Source organism: Herpailurus yagouaroundi, unplaced genomic scaffold (assembly GCF_014898765.1).
Source record: "Herpailurus yagouaroundi ecotype Mexico unplaced genomic scaffold, PumYag 67793, whole genome shotgun sequence".
NCBI lineage: Eukaryota > Metazoa > Chordata > Mammalia > Carnivora > Felidae > Herpailurus > Herpailurus yagouaroundi.
This window is the reverse complement of record NW_024420586.1, coordinates 25,618,938-25,638,383: the sequence shown is the minus strand read 5'-3', so window position 1 is coordinate 25,638,383 and position 19,446 is coordinate 25,618,938. Positions and strand designations below refer to the sequence as shown.

General features: G+C 53.3%; 2 protein-coding genes across 6 annotated transcripts in view; one reads left to right on the top strand and one right to left on the bottom strand.

Moving 5' to 3' along the window:
• Positions 1-1,606, bottom strand: part of PPP1R3F (protein phosphatase 1 regulatory subunit 3F) — a 15,983-nt gene extending 14,377 nt beyond the window's left edge. The window contains exon 1 of the mRNA XM_040468876.1: positions 563-1,606. Coding sequence (XP_040324810.1) covers positions 563-1,569 — 1,007 coding nt within the window. The 5' untranslated portion in view covers positions 1,570-1,606. The remainder of the gene's footprint in view (positions 1-562) is intronic.
• On the top strand, positions 1,125-19,330 carry FOXP3 (forkhead box P3). Of its 5 annotated transcripts, none has more exons than XM_040468880.1 (13): positions 1,125-1,230; positions 5,213-5,851; positions 13,504-13,732; positions 14,271-14,375; positions 14,505-14,601; positions 14,989-15,076; positions 15,147-15,251; positions 16,144-16,231; positions 16,420-16,500; positions 17,237-17,387; positions 18,020-18,096; positions 18,836-18,937; positions 19,147-19,330. In XM_040468880.1, exons 3-13 carry the CDS (start codon positions 13,526-13,528, stop codon positions 19,294-19,296), a joined length of 1,251 nt encoding a protein of 416 aa, XP_040324814.1. In that variant the 5' UTR covers positions 1,125-1,230; positions 5,213-5,851; positions 13,504-13,525; the 3' UTR covers positions 19,297-19,330. The 5 variants fall into 5 exon arrangements, with proteins under 5 accessions (XP_040324814.1, XP_040324812.1, XP_040324816.1 ...); XM_040468878.1 differs by having other exon boundaries at positions 14,463-14,601; XM_040468882.1 differs by lacking the exon at positions 14,271-14,375 and having other exon boundaries at positions 14,463-14,601.
• The last annotated feature ends 116 nt before the right edge of the window (positions 19,331-19,446 follow it).

Below are 19,446 nucleotides of genomic sequence, written 5' to 3'. Positions count from 1 at the left end.
TTGCTCCCATATGTGTGCACAACCACTCCTCTTTTATCATTCAGGACTCAGTTGAAATGGCAATTCCTTGGAAAAGTTCTCCCTGTTCCCTTTTCTACAAACTTCCTCCCCTCCACTCCATATCTGTGCAGGACTCTTATGATCATCAAAGACTCACCTCCTTAAAGGCCTTCCCTGAACACTCTAAAGCAGCTATTCCCTCCAAACTATCCCCTTTTTTCACTTTCCTCTCAGCAACTAATCTTATCCCTACGTATCTTATCTGCTGGCCTGTTTTTCTTCAAACCGTCTCCAATAGGAGCCTGTATGATCCTTGAGGGCAGGGAAGAGGTCTGTCTTGTTCAGGGCTTTACAGTGGAATTCAATAAATGAATGAATGAAACCCCAGTAATTAAAACAGAGCCTAGCATATGTTTGGCCTCTATTACTCTTTGACTAACTGACTGAATGCGCCCTCCTCCCTGTCCTGGAGAGCAGGCCTGCAGGGTTCCTGGGTCAGGATGCTCGTCCTCCATCCCAGACACAGCCTTGTGTTGGCGGAGGTGGCGCTGGCAGACATTACCTGCGCCTCACCGGCTTCATGCAGCTCTTCAGCTGCCTGGCCTCAGCCTCCACGGGACCCTGGCACTCGGGCTGTGGCTCCAGCTGCTGCAGCTGCTGCTGCTGGGGCAGCCCTTCAGCATCAGTGGGTGTGGGAGCGGGTGCGATCCGGAGCAGGACTGTGTAGTTGCGGCCGTGGTTGTTGGCCCAGAAAGTGCCCTCGGGGGTCTCATAGCGCACCACGAAGTCCAGGCGCGCCCCATCGCCCGCGCCCTCAGCAAAGGGCAGCTGGAAGGCAAAGCGGTCAGTGCGGCCGCCATCGTCGGGCGAGGAGGCGGACGCCTGGCCAGGGCCCAAGCCCAGGCCCAGGCCGGGATCCAGGATGGGATCTCCTGCTCCTGGTCCTCCCGCTCCTGCCCCCGGTGGGCTGCGCGGGACGTAGCGCGCTGGATGGTCGCAGAAGGAAGCCCAGCCGTCGTGTGAGGCCCGCACGTGCACCGCCTTCTCGAAGGAGCGGTTCAGCACGCGTACCAACCCGCGCAGCACCGGCGGGCGTCCCCCAGGCACCCACACCCCGGCACCCCCGGGGACCGCTCCAGGAGGCGGCAGCAGCGCCTCCAGCTCCACCATGACGCGCCCCAAGCGCTCCAGACGCCCCGGCGCAGGCGGCAGCGAAAATGTGGGCACCAGGTAAAACCCCCCGCCAGCGGGGACGGGGCACAGCGGCGAGGGCTCAGGGCAAGCTTCCTCTTCCTCCTCCCCTTCATCCCCATCCTCGCCATCGTCGTCCTCGTCAGCCCCGCCGCCGTCGCCATCTTGCCCGGCCGCCGCCGCCATCTTGCCCGCCCCGGGCCCGCCCCACGGCCGGTAGCGGCGCAGCTGCGCCAGCGGCAGCCCCAGGGCCTCGTCGGCGAACAGCACTCTCCGCGGGGCCACCGCTGCCTCAACTGAGGTGCGGGGCTCACCCGCAGCCGGCGAGGGGGGCGCGGGATGCCGCAGCGGGGGCTCCACAGGGGCCGGGCGCGCCATATCGGCGGCGGCGGCGGCACCGACGGCACGGGTGGCGGGACCGGCGGGGGCAGGGCCTGGAGGGGCGGGCAGCCAATGGGAAGGCCAACGCGGGGGGGTTACGGCTCACGGGGGGCGTAGGCGGTGAGATGGAGACAGGTATAGCAGAGAGCCAATGGGGAGCCGCGCCCGGATGACGTAGCGGTGACTCAAGTGCAGGAGAAGCACGCAGCCAATGAGAATGCCCGAGAGTGGGCGGTGCAGGAGGCGGGATGGCCGGGGAATCAATGGAGGGGGACGCTAAATAGGTGTGGTGCGAGGCCCGGGATGAAAAGAGCAAAAGTAGGAGAGGTAGTGGGGGAGTGGGAGCGGGAGCGGCATGTGGGCGACGGGGAAAATGGAATGATTACAGGCGATGGGGGCAATGGGGAGCGAATGGAGAGGCCCGAAAAGTAGGAAATCCCTTAGTTGCGTAGGCGATGGGACGCGAAGACAGAAACTGCAAATAGCCAATGGGGAGCCATGCGCCTGTTGCGTAAAGGAGATGACGATAAGATAATAGCTACAGCGAGCCAATGGGGAGTCTTGTGAGCTTGCACTATACCTTCAGGAGGCGATGACAGGGCTGAACTAGCTAATGCAAAGGCTAGAAAGAGACCAAGGGGCGGTGTTAGAGCGGCCTCGGAGGCGGGACTGGAGAGGCAGGCCCAATGGAAGTGGACCATGGAGGCGGGAGCCAGGAAGATATTGATGGCGGATAGCCAATGAGAGAGCCAGACTGAAGGCAGTTAGGGCCTCAAAGGGCGGTGCTAGCATGAAATAAACCAATGCCAAGGCTAGAAAGCGTAGCTGGACCGCAGGACTCGGAAGCGGGACGAGAAAGAGCAGAGCCAACCGGGATATTGTAGGTTGTGTGAAGGAGGGGGATGAACAGCCAATAATAAGGAGGCCAGACGAGGGGACGGTGCGTAGACGGTCTGGGCTGTAGGGTGCTTGGGCCACAGATCCGTAAAATGCACGCAGCCGTTAGGGAGAGTGTTCGTCTTGTGGTTGGATTTACCTTCTCCTTAGCCCTTCGTGACTTCTCATTGCCCCAGGGCTATGAATCCCCTAGACTGCTCCGTAGTGTGAGGTTTAAGAAAGCAAAACGGACTCGGCTGTCACAGTTACTGGGTCTTCCCTGCCCACCATAAACCTTTGTTTGAGCAGTGCCACTAGCCAAGAATGTCCTTGATTGTCACCCTCAGCATTCTCCAGGACTTGGCACCATTGTTGAATGAATGGCCAAATGAGAAGTTGACCTTTTCTGGAAAATGAGCTTTTTCTAACTTGAGCTCAGCAAAACACTGAGCCTGACTGCATGCCACCAGGAGTTGGTTGTTGGACATGTTAGCAGACATCAACTAATGTAATCACAAACCAAAGTCCCGTCTTTCTTGTCTCGCACTCCACACCCCAAAGTGGCCTCACTTCCCTCTTTCTGTCCCCCATCTCTGCTCTGCTGTTCCCTCTTCCACAAGCACTGCTCCTTCTGCTTCCTCATCCTTTCTCTCTCCCTTTAAGGTCCTGCCTTAAACTGAAATGTAGCTTTTGCCCACTGAGCATGGCCATTCATACTTTCCCCCTCCATCCTGGGAGGGTTTTCTGAACACCTACTGTATGCAAGGTTCTGACTTACAGCATCCCTAGGAAGGAGAAGGTTACCCCCCTAGTCACCTCCCTTTCTCAAGTCTCAGTGTCCACGGTGAGGTCATGGATCAGGAAGGAATATGTTCAATCGCAAGTAACAGGAAAACAATCACAAAAGAATAGGGGCTTACACAAGATAGAATTTTTTTTCCTGACTTCTTGTTAGGGTATTATCTGTGTCCTAGACTGGCCCCAGGACTCTTGCCCTTCAACAAATTCTGTCAGCCCTCCATTCAAAATATTTCCCAGATCCACCCTCTCCACTGCCAGCACCATCATCAGTCACTGGACTATTACAGTAGTCTCCTCGTCTCTGGTGCCTCTGCTTCCACCTTCACTCCTACAGTCTGTTCTACACTCAGCAGTCAGAGATCCTGTTAAATCCTAAAGCAGTTCATGTCTCTCCTGTACTCACAACCCTCCTGTGGCTTCCTCCTTACTCAGAGTAAAAGCCAAAGTCCTTACCACGAGCTACAAGGTCCTGCATGGTCTAACCCCGAAGTCCCCTCTCTGACCTCACCTCCAACCCATCTTCCTCTTGCTCACACCACTCTAACCACACTGACCACCTTCCTAGACGTCGAGAAAATCACACACTCCCACCTCAGGGCCTTTGAGCTGGCTGTTTCCTCTGGAGTCACTTAGATGTCTACATGGCTCCATCCCTCACCTCCTTCAAGTCTTTGTCAAAGGCCTCCCCTTCTCTGGGGACTTTCATGGATGTGCCTGTGTAATCCTGTGTACTCTCCCCCAGAAGCCTTCCACACAAGGGGCACCTGGGTGGCTCAGTCAGTTGAGCGTCTGACTCTTGATTTAGGCTCAGGTCACAATCCCAGGGTCGTGGGATTGAGCTCCACATTGGGCTCTGTGCTGAGTGTGCCTGCTTAAGATCCTCTCTCTCTCTCTCCCTCTGCCCCTCTCCCCTGCTCACTTACTCACTCTCTCTGAAAAAAAAATTTTTTAAAGTCTTCCACACAAGAGGATGTAGTCCAGTACAAAGAGGAGGTGGTGACTTCTGCCTGCCCCTCTCTGCCCAGCTGACCCCCCCATCCCTCACTCTGCAAGGGTCCTGGCTCTCTGCAGCAGTAGCATCACCCCACCGACACACCAGGCCCCACTCAAGTGGCCTCCTGGTACTCTAGGCCACCATCCTCATTCAGCTATCCCCCTACTTCTCTGGCCACGCATCTCATGGAGTGAGTGACAATAAGGGAGAGATGGCCTAGGGAGGGTATAAGAAGGATGCAGCCCACACCTCTGACCCTGTAAAAGAAAACCAGCCTCCTCTCTCAAGAGGGGACAGGTCCTGGGGCAAGGAATGAGGCCTTGACCTCTAGAACTGGTCTAGTTTACAGTTAGTTATACAGGGAGTATAAAGAATGTTGAGACCCAAGTCCATGAGGAGCAAGGGGTCATTAGCTTTGGTAAAATCCTTAAAGTCAGCTCCCCAGGACTCCTTCCTGATGAACAAGCTCCTCACACCCTCTTGCTCACAACCACATGCCACACCTGTTAAGCCCCTGCCGTACATGAGGTCCCTGCAGGCCTCCAATCTGAGAACCTCATTCCACTTTGGTGCCTCCCCTGGCTGCCTTGCGCACACAGGCCATCTTTGGGCTTCAGATGTGTCCCACCAACTCAGAAGCCTCAACCAGTGAAAGTCTTGTTTTGAACTAATGGTAGGGAGGGTTGGTTTCTTATTTTTTTTTAATTGTTGTTGTTGGCTGATTTTTTTTAGGTCTTTTTTTTTTTCTATTCACCTTTTTTTTTTCTTATCTTCACAAAGCCAGGCCATCAGGCCCCCTCTAGGCTTTTCCAGAAAGGTGAGTCTGAGTTAAGGAAAGAGGCTCTCCTTTTTTTCAGGACTTGGGAGGTGGTGAGGGGAAGAAAAAAGGTGAAGGGGCGAAGGAGTGGTTCTTGGCCCCTGGGTTTGTATCATGTGAATAAAAAGCCGTTTCCAATTTCTCTTCCCCAGGCCCGAAGCCAGTGTTGCAGAGGAGTTGGAGTAGACATTGGATGACAGAACCCTGGGCCATGCAGGGCGCTGAGGAACTGGGGGCTGGGATCCTCAGCCACAGCCTATCAGTAGAAGCCCCTGGGGCCTGGTCTCCCCTGTTAACCATTGGTTAGAGGGGGTCACTGCTGAAGTAAGGAAATGCAGCTACCAATACTTGGACAACCATAAAACCTCACAAGCTTCAAGCCCACAGAAGAATCTCCAAATCTCAGAACTTCGCTGTCACTGCATCCTAGAATTTAAAACCCAAGACTTTTGGGCTCAAGGAAACCTGGGGATTTTTAAGCCCGGCACCTTAAGAAGGCAGAGCCCCCACTTGCCAGCTCTGTCATCTTGGGCAAGTTGCTCAACTACTCGGCACCTCCGTTTTCCCCATCTGTAGGATGGCTGTGATGACAAGATGGACCGCAACAGGCTGCAGTGAGGACTGAATGTGATCATTTGTGAGAATCATTCAGCACTATGTCTGGCACCTGGAAAACTGGAGATCAATGTCAGCTATGGGGATGATGGCGGTAATCTAGAATCCTAAAACCTTGGAAGCTGGGATTTGTCAAAGTAGAAAATTGCAAAGGCTGAGGACCTCAGAAGCATCAGGTCATGATATCCCTGACTATGAGGGGACTGGGGTCCCAGGGGGCCTCTGGCCATCATGAGAATGGATGCATTAACACCAGGGGCCTTGTCAGGACCTTCCCTGTAGGATACCCTCCAGGTCTGAGTTCTCGGGCTCTACGACATGATGAGGCAAGACTTTTCTCCCTTTCCTTACTCAGCGATGCTAAGTGGATTCTAGGAGCCAGTGATTCTCAGATTCTTAGATTCTGTGAATTGTGGTGGTGGGGGGTAGAGACGGACTCCCTGCATTTTTCTCCGTGAAATAACTTCCATGCCCCTCACCCTCTGTGGGAAGACGGGATGCAGAGCTCCCCCTCCCTGGGCAGTAAGAGCAGTGCTGACCGTATCAATTCCCCTAAGGAGAAACTGAGGCATAGAGCAAAGCAAAGCTTCTGGAAACCCAGTCCTATTCAGTTTCTTTCCCTGGTGTTTCCCGTTCCATCACACACACAGAGTGATGTCTCTACCTGCTTGGGACGCCTCTGTGATTTATTTGAGTTTTTTTCCCTTGTTTTTTTTTTTTTTCTAACTCTACACACTTTTGTTTAAAAAACTGTGGTTTCTCATGAGCCCTGTTATCTCATTGATACCTCTCACCTCTGTGGTGAGGGGAAGAAATCATATTTTCAGATGACTCGTAAAGGGCAAAGAAAAAACCCAAAATTTCAAAATTTCCGTTTAAGTCTCATAATCAAGAAGAGGAGAAACAGAGTGAGTGAGAGAGAGAGAGAGCAAGAGAGAGAAAAAACTATGAGAACCCCCCCCACCCTGTGATTATCAGCACACATACTCATCGAAAAAAAATTGGATTATTAGAAGAGAGAGGTCTGTGGCTTCCACACCGTGGTTTTTCTTCTCGGTATAAAAGCAAAGTTGTTTTTGATATGCGACAGTTTCCCACAAGCCTGGCTGATCCTTTTCTGTGAGTCCACTTCAAGAAGGTGAGTGTCCCTGCTCTCCCCCATCAGATGCGGGTCCAGTGAAAGAGATGGCACAGAGGTAGGCACTGGCGGGGGGAGGGGGGGCGCGGTGCAGGCAGGGGCCCTCCGGTACCATCAAGACGCACACAACTACCGTGGTTCCAGTCAGGTAAGATATTTTTGACAATAATAATAGTAATAATCAATGCCAGAAGACTGATAGGTAAAGTACTTAATCAATGTGTGGGCAGAGGCAAAGATAAATAAACTGATATATAGATAGGCAGGACTTTTAAAATATGCCAACTGCCCGTCTTTATGAATTCCCGAGCCTTGAACAACCTGAAACACTGCCCAGGTGTAACTGAAAATTTCAACTACACCTCTCCCTCCTCTTTGTCTCTTGACTCCTGATAGCTCCCATCCCTCTCTGTCTGCTGGTCCTGTCTCCCTCTTTCCATGTTGCTCTGCCCCTCTTTCTGTCTTTTTCCCAGGTACTCAGATTCTCCACCACTCTGTCTTTCTCTGGCTCTGCCCAGCTTCCCTGTCTCTGTCCATCTATCTCCCACTGTCTCTCCTGCTCTCTTGTCTAGCCTCCCCCACCTGCCTTCCCACCCACCATCCAGCACAGAGCTTTGGACTGTTGGTGCTTAATAATAGTGTATTGAGTAACGTTGATGAAGACATTTACATTTTACAAGAGTGAGCATCAGTTTTGTTTGCCCCGATCGAAGGAGGGTTGTGAGCTGTCAAGTCAGGCTGAGCATTTCATTGAACTTGTGCTTGCATGGCATGAAAGACCCTCCTGGGGGGCACTTTGAGTCACTGGCAACCGTGATTTAGCTCTGTGGTCCTACCCCAGGACTGTGTGTGTGTGTGTGTGTGTGTGTGTGTGTGTGTCCAGAGTCCATGTCCAGGAACCAAGCAGTCGTTCAGGGCTGGGGCGAGCTCATCTCTGCAGGCTTAGCAAGTGCTGACTCTTCACTGTTAGTATTTTTTTTTAAACCAAGTTAGAACCACTCTCTCTGTTGGTATTGTTCCTGCTTTATTCAAAGAATAGGAGCATTTTTGTAGATCACTAAAAATTGTTCCAACAGACGATCTTTCATGGCTGTCAAGACTGTCCTCACATTGGTATGAACCATGAATTGACCAAGTGCCAATTATTAGACGTTCAGGTTATTTCTAGATTTTCCCCAGAATCATCCCTGATTAGTTCCTTGGATTCCTGAAAATGGAGTTGCCAGGGCAAGACGTGTGTGCGTTTTTAAGGTTTCCTACCCTCTCTGCAAATTGTTCTTCCAAAAGGTTGTCCTGTTTTATGCTCCTTGTACTCGAGCTAGCCCCTGGGTGGGTATTATCATTTTTAAGTCCTTTCTCAGCATAACAGGTAAGAAAAAATATTACCACATTGTTGAAATTTGCATTCTTTGATTACTTATACTGTTGATCATTCGTACTTTTTCTTAAGTCATCTGGTCATATCCCTAGTCCTAATAGAGTGTTCATCATTTTTTCTTATTGATTTGTCACAGCTTTTTATTTAGAAAGGATATTAACCTTCCAATAGCCATACATATGTAGCAAATATTTTCCCCCAATTTATCACTTTTTATATTTGTTTATGGAGTTTTGTGATGCTATGATGTTTTTATATAGTCAAATGGGTTACTCTTTTCTTCTGTGGTTACTGTCTCTGGTTTTGTGCTTAGAAAGTCCTTGAAAATGAGATAAATGTTCGCCTGTGTTGGCTTCTAGTCTCTTTTATGGCTTCATTTTTTCCATTTGCTGTGGAGGTTAAGATTGTGGGTACTGGAGCCAGACTGTCTGGGACAAACCCAGCCTCACACCAAGTCATCTGTGTGATTTTTAGCTAGGCATTTAACTTGTCTGTACCTTCATTTCCTCATATGTACTGTGATGATTCTAGTAGTACCTACCTCAAAGAGTTGTTATAAGGATTAAATATCTTAACCATGTTAAGTGCTTAGCATAGAGTCTGGCATTCAGTAAACCCAAAGGCAGCATTAGATATTATCGTTTATCTCTTTAATAGATCTGGATTTTATTGCAGGGTCCATGATCATGACATTTCAAACTGGGCAGAGAGGAATTGGTGGGAAAATGGACTGATTATTCACTGAATAACTTTATTTTCCCCTTAATTGTCCCAGAAACACTTGTTAAACAATATATTCTCCCCTGTCTCCCAGTTTGAAATGCCACATTCATCACAAACTCGATTCCCTCTAGACATTGGTCTGTGATTGAGCTTCCCATTTTGTTCTGTTCCTCAGTGTCTGTTCTTATACCTGGGCCATCCTGATTTGCTGATTGTTGCTTTGCAGTACAATATATTCCCTGGCCATAGGTCCCCAGCATCTTGCCCTTCCTTATTCCTTGTTATTTGATGCAGCCTCAGTTCCTCCAGCCAAAAACCAGCTAACAGTAACTGTTCTTATCTGGGGCATCCCTCTCTGTCTCTGTCTCTGTCTCTCTCTCTGTCTCTCTCCATCTCTATGTGCTGTTGTTTCTGTCTCTTGTCCTTTTTGTTTCTCTCATTTTCTGTCTCCCTTTTTGTGTGTACTTCTATGACTTTCTGCTCCTATGAGTTCCCCTCCCCCATCTCTGCCACTCTGTCTCTCTTTCTCTCAGCATCTCACACTCTCTGTTTATCTCTGTCCCACCTCATGTTTCTCCCATCTCTCTGTATCTCTTGTTCTCTGGGTCTTTCTGTTCCCCTATGTCTATCTGTCTGTCTCTTTCTGTTTCTGTCTCTATGTATCCCTGTCTCTCAGTCCCCTGGACAGAGGGGCAGTTGTCAACTTGATGCCCTGCAGACAGATGAACAACTCACCCAGACACAAAGTAGAAGGGCCCTGGCCCTCATCTACTCCATGCCTCTCCCCACCCAGTGTACAAAGGGGCAAATTGAGGCCCAGAGATGGGCAGGAGGGCTTCTCCCAAGGCCTCACAGAGAAGCAGAGGCAAAGTTGAGACCCAAGCTCAGACCATGGGATTCTCAGTGAGACCCTGGTTCTGTCTGCCCCCACCATGGGCCTCAGTTTACTTCTCAGCACCCATGAGGGGAGGAGGGGGACCTGAGCTGCCCGCCAGCTGCTGCCATTCCTCCTTCTGCCTTCTCATGACTTGGGCCCTTACTCAGGCAGGAGGCTCTGTGGCCACATGGGCCAGTGTAGGGCCCAGCCTCACAAGAGCTAGTCTGGGTGGGGTCCCATAGTCCCATGGGTTCAGAGGCCTTTTGGCCAGAGGGTGGTGATACTGGAGGGACATAAGTCAGTCAATGTATCTGTGTCTAGCTATGAGTAGAGCTTAGCCATGTCCCGAGAGTTGACCCTCAGTAACCTGGTAACTTCCATCCTGGAGCCCCTCCATAGAGCCTGGCAGTGGGCTCTCTACTGGCAAAGGCCGAGGCTTTTCCTGCTCCATGCCATGAGGCAGGCCCTAGCTGAAGGCACGCTGGCCTCTACCTCCCTGCCTCCTTCCCTATCCCTCATGGAATGGCTATGAGTGTGGGAACATCATCCCAGAATAGACAGGGAGACTGAGGCCCTGTACGTGTTCATTTACCGAGCTGACATTTTGTTAAGCATTTCATGTGCATTAACTTTAGAAGAGGGGTACTATTACTGTCCCACTTTACATATGAGCCTGAGGAGAGTTATAACTAGTTAGTGGCATAGCCCAGCCCCAGGCTGGGGGAAGGAGAGGAGATGATTCTGACCCTCCTGCCTTCACAGAACTTAGGAGGGAGGCTAAGAGGAGACTTGCTACAATTCCAAGCCTGGTAAGCCAGAGACCCTATGAAGTAGTGACCTTCCTGTCCTTCAGGGAGTTCTAGTGAGTTTGGACACCATTGACATTGGCCTTCCTGTATTGAGAGGTTGGACCCCTGAACCCCATAGAGTGGGTTTGAGATTCTGAGATCCTTTGAACCTAAGAAATGATGTTCTGTGATTCTGAAGTATAGTGATTCTGAGGTTCTGTGATTCTGGCATAGTACCATTTGAAGATCCCCAGGGTCCCAATACCTGTAGGCTCTACACAGTACTCCCCAAGCATCAAACCTTGGGCCTCTCCATGGCCCAAGAAGGGCCAGGTCTACAGGGCCCAGGGCTTGTCATGGTGGCCAGATGGACGTCACTCACCACATCCGCAAGCACCCACATCACCCCCACCTGGGCCAAGCCAGCTGCAGGATGGGCCAGCCAATTCTCGGAACGAAACCCGTGGGGTGGGGTATCTGCCCCCTTCTCTTCCTCCTTGGTGCCGATGAAGCCCAGTGCATCCGGCCGCCATGACGTCAATGGCGGAAAATCTGGGGAAGTGACAACAGGGCCCAGATGCAGACCCCGATATGAAAACACACTCTGTGTCCCAGAAACATCCTCCATGCAGCTTCTGAGAAACAGTCAGAAAGGGACGCCCCAACAGACGATGCAGGAAGCCGGCTGCCCAGCCCGGCCCTCCAGGTTCCCCACCACCAGACAGACCCTATCTATGTCCCCTTTCTGAGAATGTATTGATGCTTCCCTGAGTCTGGCCATTCCAGATGTGTTTGGGGAGGAGATTTCTTATAAGCCCCAGCCAAGTGTCCAGGCAGCTTCAGAAGTGACCACAGGCCAGCGATGTAGGCCAGGCCAGAGTGGTAGAAACCATCTATAAACTGACCAAAAATCGGTATTCGTTTACTCAGTTTTCTGTAACAAATTACCACAAACCAGGGGGCTTAAACAACAGAAATTTATTGTCTCACAGTTCTGGAGGCCAGGAGTCCGAGATCAAGGTGCAGGTAGGGTTGGTTCCTTCTGATGCTGCGAGGGAGAATCTGTCCATGCCGCTCTCCTAGCTACTGGTGGATTCTTGGCAGTCTTTGACATGCCTTGGCTTCTAGAAGCATCACCTCAATCTCTGCCCTCATGCATTTGTTCACCTCCTCATGGTCACTGAGTTCTGAGCCTCCGTAGACCCAGGCTCTTGATTCTCACTCAGTAATGTTCTAACCCCGAGAGCCTAAGAATTTAGTACCTGGTTTCTCACTTCCAACCTCCCTCTGCACTAGAGCTCTGTCAACCCCTGTGAGCTCACAGTAAAGAAAGGAAGGAGCGACTCTTCCCCTAAACCCTCCTTGTGCTGGCCTAGGCTACTATCGGCAGCTGTGTGCCTAACCCAGTGCTGCGGGGTGGGGATTCTCTCTCTCTCTCTCTCTCTCTCTCTCTCTCTCTCTCTCACACACACACACAGCCCCACATCAGGGGCCTTGTGAAATGTGCACACATGCATACTTTCTGGAGAAATATATGGAGCTCTCAAGTTGCCATGGGACTGTGAAACGCTGCACCTGGGTGTCCCCTTCAGTAAAACAGAGGCTGGACTAGGCAGTCCCTTCCAGCTCTGGCTTCCTCTTAGAATGGGATTCCAAGAAACTGAAGCCCTGCCTGTTGCAGAGTGTAAGGTTCTGGGGCTCAGCAAAGGTGCCTGGAGCCATTATGGAGGACTTTCTGGATAGGGTTCAGATAGGGCATACGGAGGAAGAGCAGGATTTCCAGGCAGGGCATATAGCACGAGTGCAGGCTTGGACAGCAGAGTTGGGATAAACTCTGGTGGGGGCTGAGTCAAGATGCTCCCACAGGCCTTGGCTCAAGAGAGCCGGTCTCTCCTCTCTGGCACCTGCCATGTCAGCTCCGTTTGGGGCAAGAGCCCAGAGATGATCAGACCCCGCCCCTGCCTGGGCCCCAGACTCCTGTACTCAGCTGCCACTCAGTATTTCCACTGGCATGTCTAACACCAGACCCTTTGTGTCTATCCACACCTGGTGTCCTCACCCCCAACCTTGCTGTCCCCATTGTCCCTATCTCCGGTGATGTCCGCTCTGTCCTTCCAGCTGCTCAGGCAAATACCTGGAGGTCACCTTGACCCTCCCTTTCTCACCACCCCCCACCACATCCAAGCTGCCAGCAAATTCTCCTGACTCCACCTTCAAAACACTCAAAATCCACCTACTTCTTACCATCTCCACTGCCACCACCCTGGTCTGTGCCCCAGCTGTCACTTGCTTGGATTATCACAGGAGCCTCCTCACCAGTACTCCTGTTTTCACCTTCCTAGAGTCTGTCCCTCTCACAGCAGCCAGAGGGATCTTGAGTCCATGCCCCCCTCCACTCTTGTGTATGCCAGGTCACTGGGATAAAATAATGCCACCAGGAGAGTCATGGACCAGTCCCAGCAGGATCAGCAAAGGTCACGTGGCCTGTGCAGAGTGCAGAGAGGCCCAGGTGGCTGAGGCCTGGAGACAAGCCTCAAATGGTTGCGGAAAAAAGCTGAGACCTGCCCTGGCTGAGGCCCCACAAACCACCCCAAATCCCCCATCTCCCTTGTGGAGGACATATCGCCACCAGGGCTGTGCCAGCATGCACAGGCAAGCCGAGTGCTGGACCAGTGCACATCTGCACACGGGGCATGTGTGGAGACACACACATACCTGTATTCCTGACACCAATGTGTGTGTGGTGTGTGCCACATGTACACGTGACCGGTGCTGGGGTTCAGCTGGGGAGCCTTTGGGGACATGCCCCAGCCAATGCCTGCTCTGACCAACAGAGGTGCCCACATGGTTCAGGTGGTTGAGCAGTTCACACACACACACCCCACAAGGGACATGTGTAACTCCTTCCCCATATGTCCCCACAGCCTGCCCTCGGACAAGGACCCAATGCCCAACCCCAGGCCAGCCAAGCCCTCGGCCCCTTCCTTGGCACTTGGCCCATCCCCAGGAGCCTCACCCAGCTGGAGGGCTGGACCCAAGACTTCAGACCCGCTGGGGGCCAAGGGCCCAGGGGCAACCTTCCAGGGCCGGGACCTCCGAGGCGGGGCCCATGCCTCCTCCTCTTTGAACCCCATGCCACCATCACAGCTGCAGGTGAGGCCCAGGGCCCAGAATGGGGCAGGCAGGGTGGGGTACCTGGGGCTACAGGTGCCGACCTTTACTGTGGCACTGGGCGGGGGGCCCAGCTGGGGCACAGGAAGTGGTTTTCTGGGTCCCAGGCAAGTCTGTGACTTATGCAGATGTCACAGGGCCAAGAAAGTCCCCAGTTAGCAGGTCTCAGAGATTCGAGGCTCTCCCCAACCTCCCAATCCTTGTCTCAGGAGAGGAGATCCTATCATGGTGGATCCCACAGGCATGGCCATGTGACCCCATCCCCATGCGACAGAGGGGAGGGCTGGAGCCCAAAGAGTTGAGGCGATAGGATTGAGGCCAGCTCTGCCACTTATTAGCTGCTTGATCTTGAAAAAGTCATTCACTCTCCCTGAGCCTCAGTTTCCTCGTATGTGCAAAGGGGATGGTCAGAGTCCCTGCCATGTAGGCTTGTGGTGAGGAGTGTGGGAATTAGACATGTAGGCCAATGAGAAGAAGGATGACATCTCACCTGCCTGCCTTCTCCCCCCCCCCCCCCCAGCTGCCTACAGTGCCCCTAGTCATGGTGGCACCCTCTGGGACACGGCTGGGCCCCTTGCCCCACTTGCAGGCACTCCTCCAGGACAGGCCACACTTCATGCACCAGGTACTGACCCGGACTGGGCAGGGAGGAGGGAGCAGGGAGGAGAACTGGGTGGGGGCAGGCTAAACCACAGCCCATATGTGCCCCCAGCTCTCAACGGTGGATACCCACGCTCGGACCCCTGTGCTGCAGGTGCGCCCACTGGACAGCCCAGCTATGATCAGCCTCCCACCACCCACTGCTGCCACTGGTGTCTTCTCCCTCAAGGCCCGGCCCGGCCTGCCACCTGGTAACACCCCACCCCACGGCTCTACAGAACCCGAGCCCCCAAGTCCTTGAACGTGAGCAGTGTAGGCTGCTGAATGGTAGCCCTCAGGAGGGCAGAGGTATCAGGCCTTATCATATTGGAAACTCCAACCTCCAAAAAAATGTCAGGCTCAGAACCTTAAAGACGCAGAATGTCAGAATCATGGAACTGCAGATCTTTGCATAGTCAAAATGTCAGCACTTGCAAATGGCAGTCTTTGAGCGGCTCCACCAGAAGCCTTGGACGTGAGGGACAACAGAACCCATTGGGAGTCAGGGCCTGCGAAGCTCAGGAGGGTGGGAAGCTCAAAATGAGAGTCTCTGTGGGCTGAGCTCTCAGTCCCCAAAGGTGCCCTGTCCTGACCTACAGGAATCAACGTGGCCAGCCTGGAATGGGTGTCCAGGGAGCCGGCACTGCTATGCACCTTCCCAAGCCCCAGCACACCCCGGAAAGACAGGTCAGTGGACAAGGCTGGGAAGGACCCCTGCCCTGGCATTCCCTCCCCTGAACACCCTCTGTTCCCCCAGCACCCTTTCAACCGTGCCCCAGGGCTCCTATTCACTGCTGGCAAATGGTGTCTGCAAGTGGCCTGGATGTGAGAAGGTCTTCGAGGAGCCAGAGGATTTCCTCAAGTGAGTGACCCAGGCCCTATCCTGTCCGGGAGGGCCCCCAATTTGTAGGAGGAGGCCTGTGGTACAGGTCTCAGCTCAGGCCTCATAGGTAGCGAAGAGGCAAAAGGCAAAGGCTGAGACTGTAGGTTCAGATCCCAGCTCTATCACTCACTGGCTGTGTGACCTTGGGCAAGTTACTTAGCTTCTCTGGGCCTTGGTTTCCTCATCTGTGTAATGGGGCATCATAATAGAGGTACATACCATTATTTACCTCCATTTTACAGATACAGAAACTGAGGCCAAAAAAAGTTAAGTGTCTTGATCAAGATCACCCAGTTCCTAAGTGACAGAGCTGTGGTTTGAACCCAGGCAGAAGGTTCCAGGCTCCAGAAACCACACTCCTAACTGCTTTGCCCTGCTACCCCTGATACCAACACACCAGCCTGATTTTATTGATCCCTAAAGTCCTAGATTCTCACAGCGGCTGTTGCTGCCTCCCTCAGCCCCATCACACACGCACATACCCCTTCTCCAACCAAACCCAACTATCAGTGGCGACTCTGCACCCTGTCTTCTTCACGACCAGGCCTTTACACAGGCTGTCCCCTCCACCTGGGGTGCCCCTCCTGCCCTCACCTACCTGGCCTGCTCTCAGTTTAGCAGCCTTCCAACATCATCTCCAGCACCCTGGCCAGGCTCAGCTGGTGAGCTCAGGCCTGGTACCAGGAGGTGCCAAGTAGCATGTGTTGAAGGAATAGCAGGTATAAGAGGAAGACTGAGGTATAGAGAGGGGAGGGAGGCTGAGACTCCGAAGAGAGAACTCCCAGAGTGTCTGGCCCTCCTCACTTGGAATATTTGAGCCAGGAAGCCAGGTCCACCATGGTCACCCACATGGAATCTCCTCCCGAGCCAGGCACTGCCAGGCGGACCATCTCCTGGATGAGAAGGGCAGGGCACAGTGTCTCCTCCAGAGGGAAGTGGTGCAGTCTTTGGAACAGCAGGTGATGTAGGGGAGGGGTGGTTGGGCGATGATGGGCAAGCCTTATGTCCACCCTGTGCCAGGAGCCAAGTTCACCCAGGATGGGGGCTGGCATAAAGGGAGGGGGTGGAGCACTCCCAGGGAACCTGAGCAAAAAGATGTGGTGGAGAATGGCCAAGGTGAGGCCTCACTTTGTGCCCATCCTCACAGCTGGTGCTGGAGAAGGAGAAGCTGGGTGCTATGCAGGCCCACCTGGCTGGGAAGATGGCTCTGACCAAAGCTCCATCCACGGTGAGCCACGCCAGGCCCGTAGGCGGCACAGACTGCTGGGGGGGGGGGGGCGGGGATGGGGACTTGTCCTTGCACCCAGGCCCCAGGACATCTGGGCCCCTGTCCCCAGCTCCAAACATTCCCAGACCTGGAAATCTGTCCCCTCCAACTACAAAGCCTCTGACCCTAAGATCCCAAAACATCATGCTCTTGAGTTTTCAAAGCAACAGCAAATAGCCAGACACCGACTGAATACAGACCCCGTGACACTGGCAGGATTGGCTATGTAACTCGCAGGGTCCAGTGCAAGATAACAACACGGGGCTCAGATTTCAAGATGATAACCACAGAGTAAACAAAGTGCAGGGATCTATGTGATTAAACAGGTCACACACCCATGAAGCAGGCCCCGGGTGCCAGGCACCGTTTCTGAGAACGTTGCTAGAGCATATTGATTTAATCCTCAATAGGTTATTACCATCATCCCTAAGGTCACAGGTCACAGTTGGGGAGAAGAGAAGCCTGATTCAACCCCAGCTCGAGGCCCCAGCTTTGGTGTTCTACACACACACACACACACACACACACACACACGGGTCCACACGCACACTCTAATAAATACAGCTCACACTGCTTCATGGGATTCCACACCAGACGAATTGAGAAGAGAGCTCCCTTGCTTTTAAAAAAACACTTATTTAAAATTCAAGTGGAAAGTTTAAGGCTCTGAATCACCAGCCTCTCCCTCCTCCTGCAGGCGTCATCCGACAAGGGCTCCTGCTGCATCGTGGCCACTGGCACCCCAGCCGCCACTGGCCCAGCCTGGCCCAGCCCCCAGGAGGCCCCTGACGGCCTGTTTGCTGTGCGGAGGCACCTCTGGGGCAGCCATGGAAATAGCACATTCCCAGGCAAGGATGTCCCATGCCATACTTAGTGCCCCTTGAACCCCTAATGCCCCTGACTGGCACTGGGTGGGAGACAGGAGCCCCAATAGTGCTCTTCCCCAGCACTGCCACCCAGCCTTTGGGAAAACACAACTGCTTACAAAAGCTGTCTCTCAGCATTTCCGAGGCCTGCAAGCCCCCCACTATGGTTTCTAATTTCTAGCCCCATCTCTCCTGGGGACTGGGAGAGAAGCCCTCATTCTGGGCTTCAGCTACTCCATTTGGTCATCAGAAGGGAGGGAACTAGCTCACGAATCCCCTACTACCCACAAGGTCCGGGGCCAGGAGCTTATCAGGGATAAGGGCCCTTGAGTGTCATCCTGGCTCTGCCACGTGGCCAGTTACATCCCTTTGTGTGCATACTCCACTTCCTTTAAACTTTGGAAACAATAAGGCCCATTGAGGTGGGAGTGGTACAAAGAGTAAATGATACATTTGATGTCCGGTGCTCAGCACAAGAACTGTGATGGTGAAGCCTGATGCTGTTAGCAAGGGATTTTAGGATTTTAGCTGCGTAGACTCTGCTTGTAGACTGGAGGATGGGAGAGGGGGCGAGGAGCCCCGGAATGGGACCTGACTCTCCCCCATTCCTACAGAGTTCTTCCACAACATGGATTACTTCAAGTTCCACGACATGCGGCCACCCTTCACCTACGCCACCCTCATCCGCTGGGTAAGCAGGCAGCACAGACCATGGAGAAGGAAAAGAAACGGGGTGGGGACAAGCCTCCCACAGTCCCAGCCTTCCTCTTGAGTGCCCCTAGTACAGGCTCCTGCACGAACAAACCCATGTCTCAGATGCAACCCCCACGCTGGCTTCACCCCAGACCTGCCCCAAGCCCAAACCTAACCACTACCCAGGCCAGATTCAGGCCCTTGACCCACCCCTTCCCTTATGCCCATCTCAACCCCATACTTAACCCCCTCCTGGACCTGTAAAATAGCCCCCAAACCAACCTGATCTTTGCCCCTGGCCCTAAACCCACCCCAGATATTATCCTAACTCCTTCCCTAGTCCTCACATATCCCAATGTGCCCACATATCCCCCAGCTGGACCCTGCCTCTAACCACTTCCTTGTGACACCTGTCTGACCCTTGTCCTCACCCCATCCGAACCCCTTCATCTGAATCTCCCTAATGCCTTCCCAGAACTTTCATCAGGGCCTGCCTAGACCTTCATCCTAGGCCCACACCTAATCCCTACACAACATCACACATTCCCCTACCTATCCCTAGCCCCATCCTAACATCCTGACCCAGAACCTCACTGCAGCCATCATCTCTGACCCTTAAACCCATTTCTAAATCCAAACAAATCAAGCTCCCACAGTTCTACCCATGTCAGACACTGCCACCCTCAGCCCAACTATGAGGGAGTGGCTCCCTTACCCCCACACCCCCTCACCCCCAGGCCATCCTGGAGGCTCCCGAAAAGCAGCGGACCCTCAACGAGATCTACCACTGGTTCACACGCATGTTTGCCTTCTTCAGAAACCACCCCGCCACCTGGAAGGTGAGGTCCTTTGGGGTGGCGGTGGCTGGGAGGGCCTCAAATGCCACCGTGGTGCTGCACCAAGTTCAGGAGTGGGAGGGCCTGAGGCTGGGCTTGCAGGCATGCTGGAAAGGGGCAGGAGGCCGGTTTTTGGTGAGTAGTGCTGACCTTGGAGGATGGTTGCCTACCCATCTCCCCTGCCCCTGGCCTGGCCGGCCTTCCTTCCACAGAATGCCATCCGCCACAACCTGAGCCTACACAAATGCTTTGTGCGGGTGGAGAGTGAGAAGGGGGCCGTGTGGACCGTGGATGAATTCGAGTTCCGCAAGAAGAGGAGCCAGAGGCCCAGCAGGTGTTCCAACCCCACACCTGGCCCCTAATCTCAAGACCAAGGAAAGGAGGAAGGAAGGACAGGGGCCGAAACGGGGGACGGGGTGGGGTGGTAGAAGTGGCCTGGGGCAGGGGTGGCAGGCCCCAGATGTACCCACAGGGACCAAGAAGTGAGGGGTGCGCAGTCTTGCCTGCCAGGG

Coding starts and splice junctions, on each gene's coding strand:
- FOXP3 (XM_040468878.1), top strand. CDS start 13,526: ATGCCCAACCCCAGGCCAGCCAAGCCCTCGGCCCCTTCCTTGGCACTT. Junction 14,602..14,988: donor CCGGCCCGGCCTGCCACCTG/GTAACACCCCAC, acceptor CCTGACCTACAG/GAATCAACGTGGCCAGCCTG. Junction 16,232..16,419: donor TGCAGTCTTTGGAACAGCAG/GTGATGTAGGGG, acceptor CCATCCTCACAG/CTGGTGCTGGAGAAGGAGAA.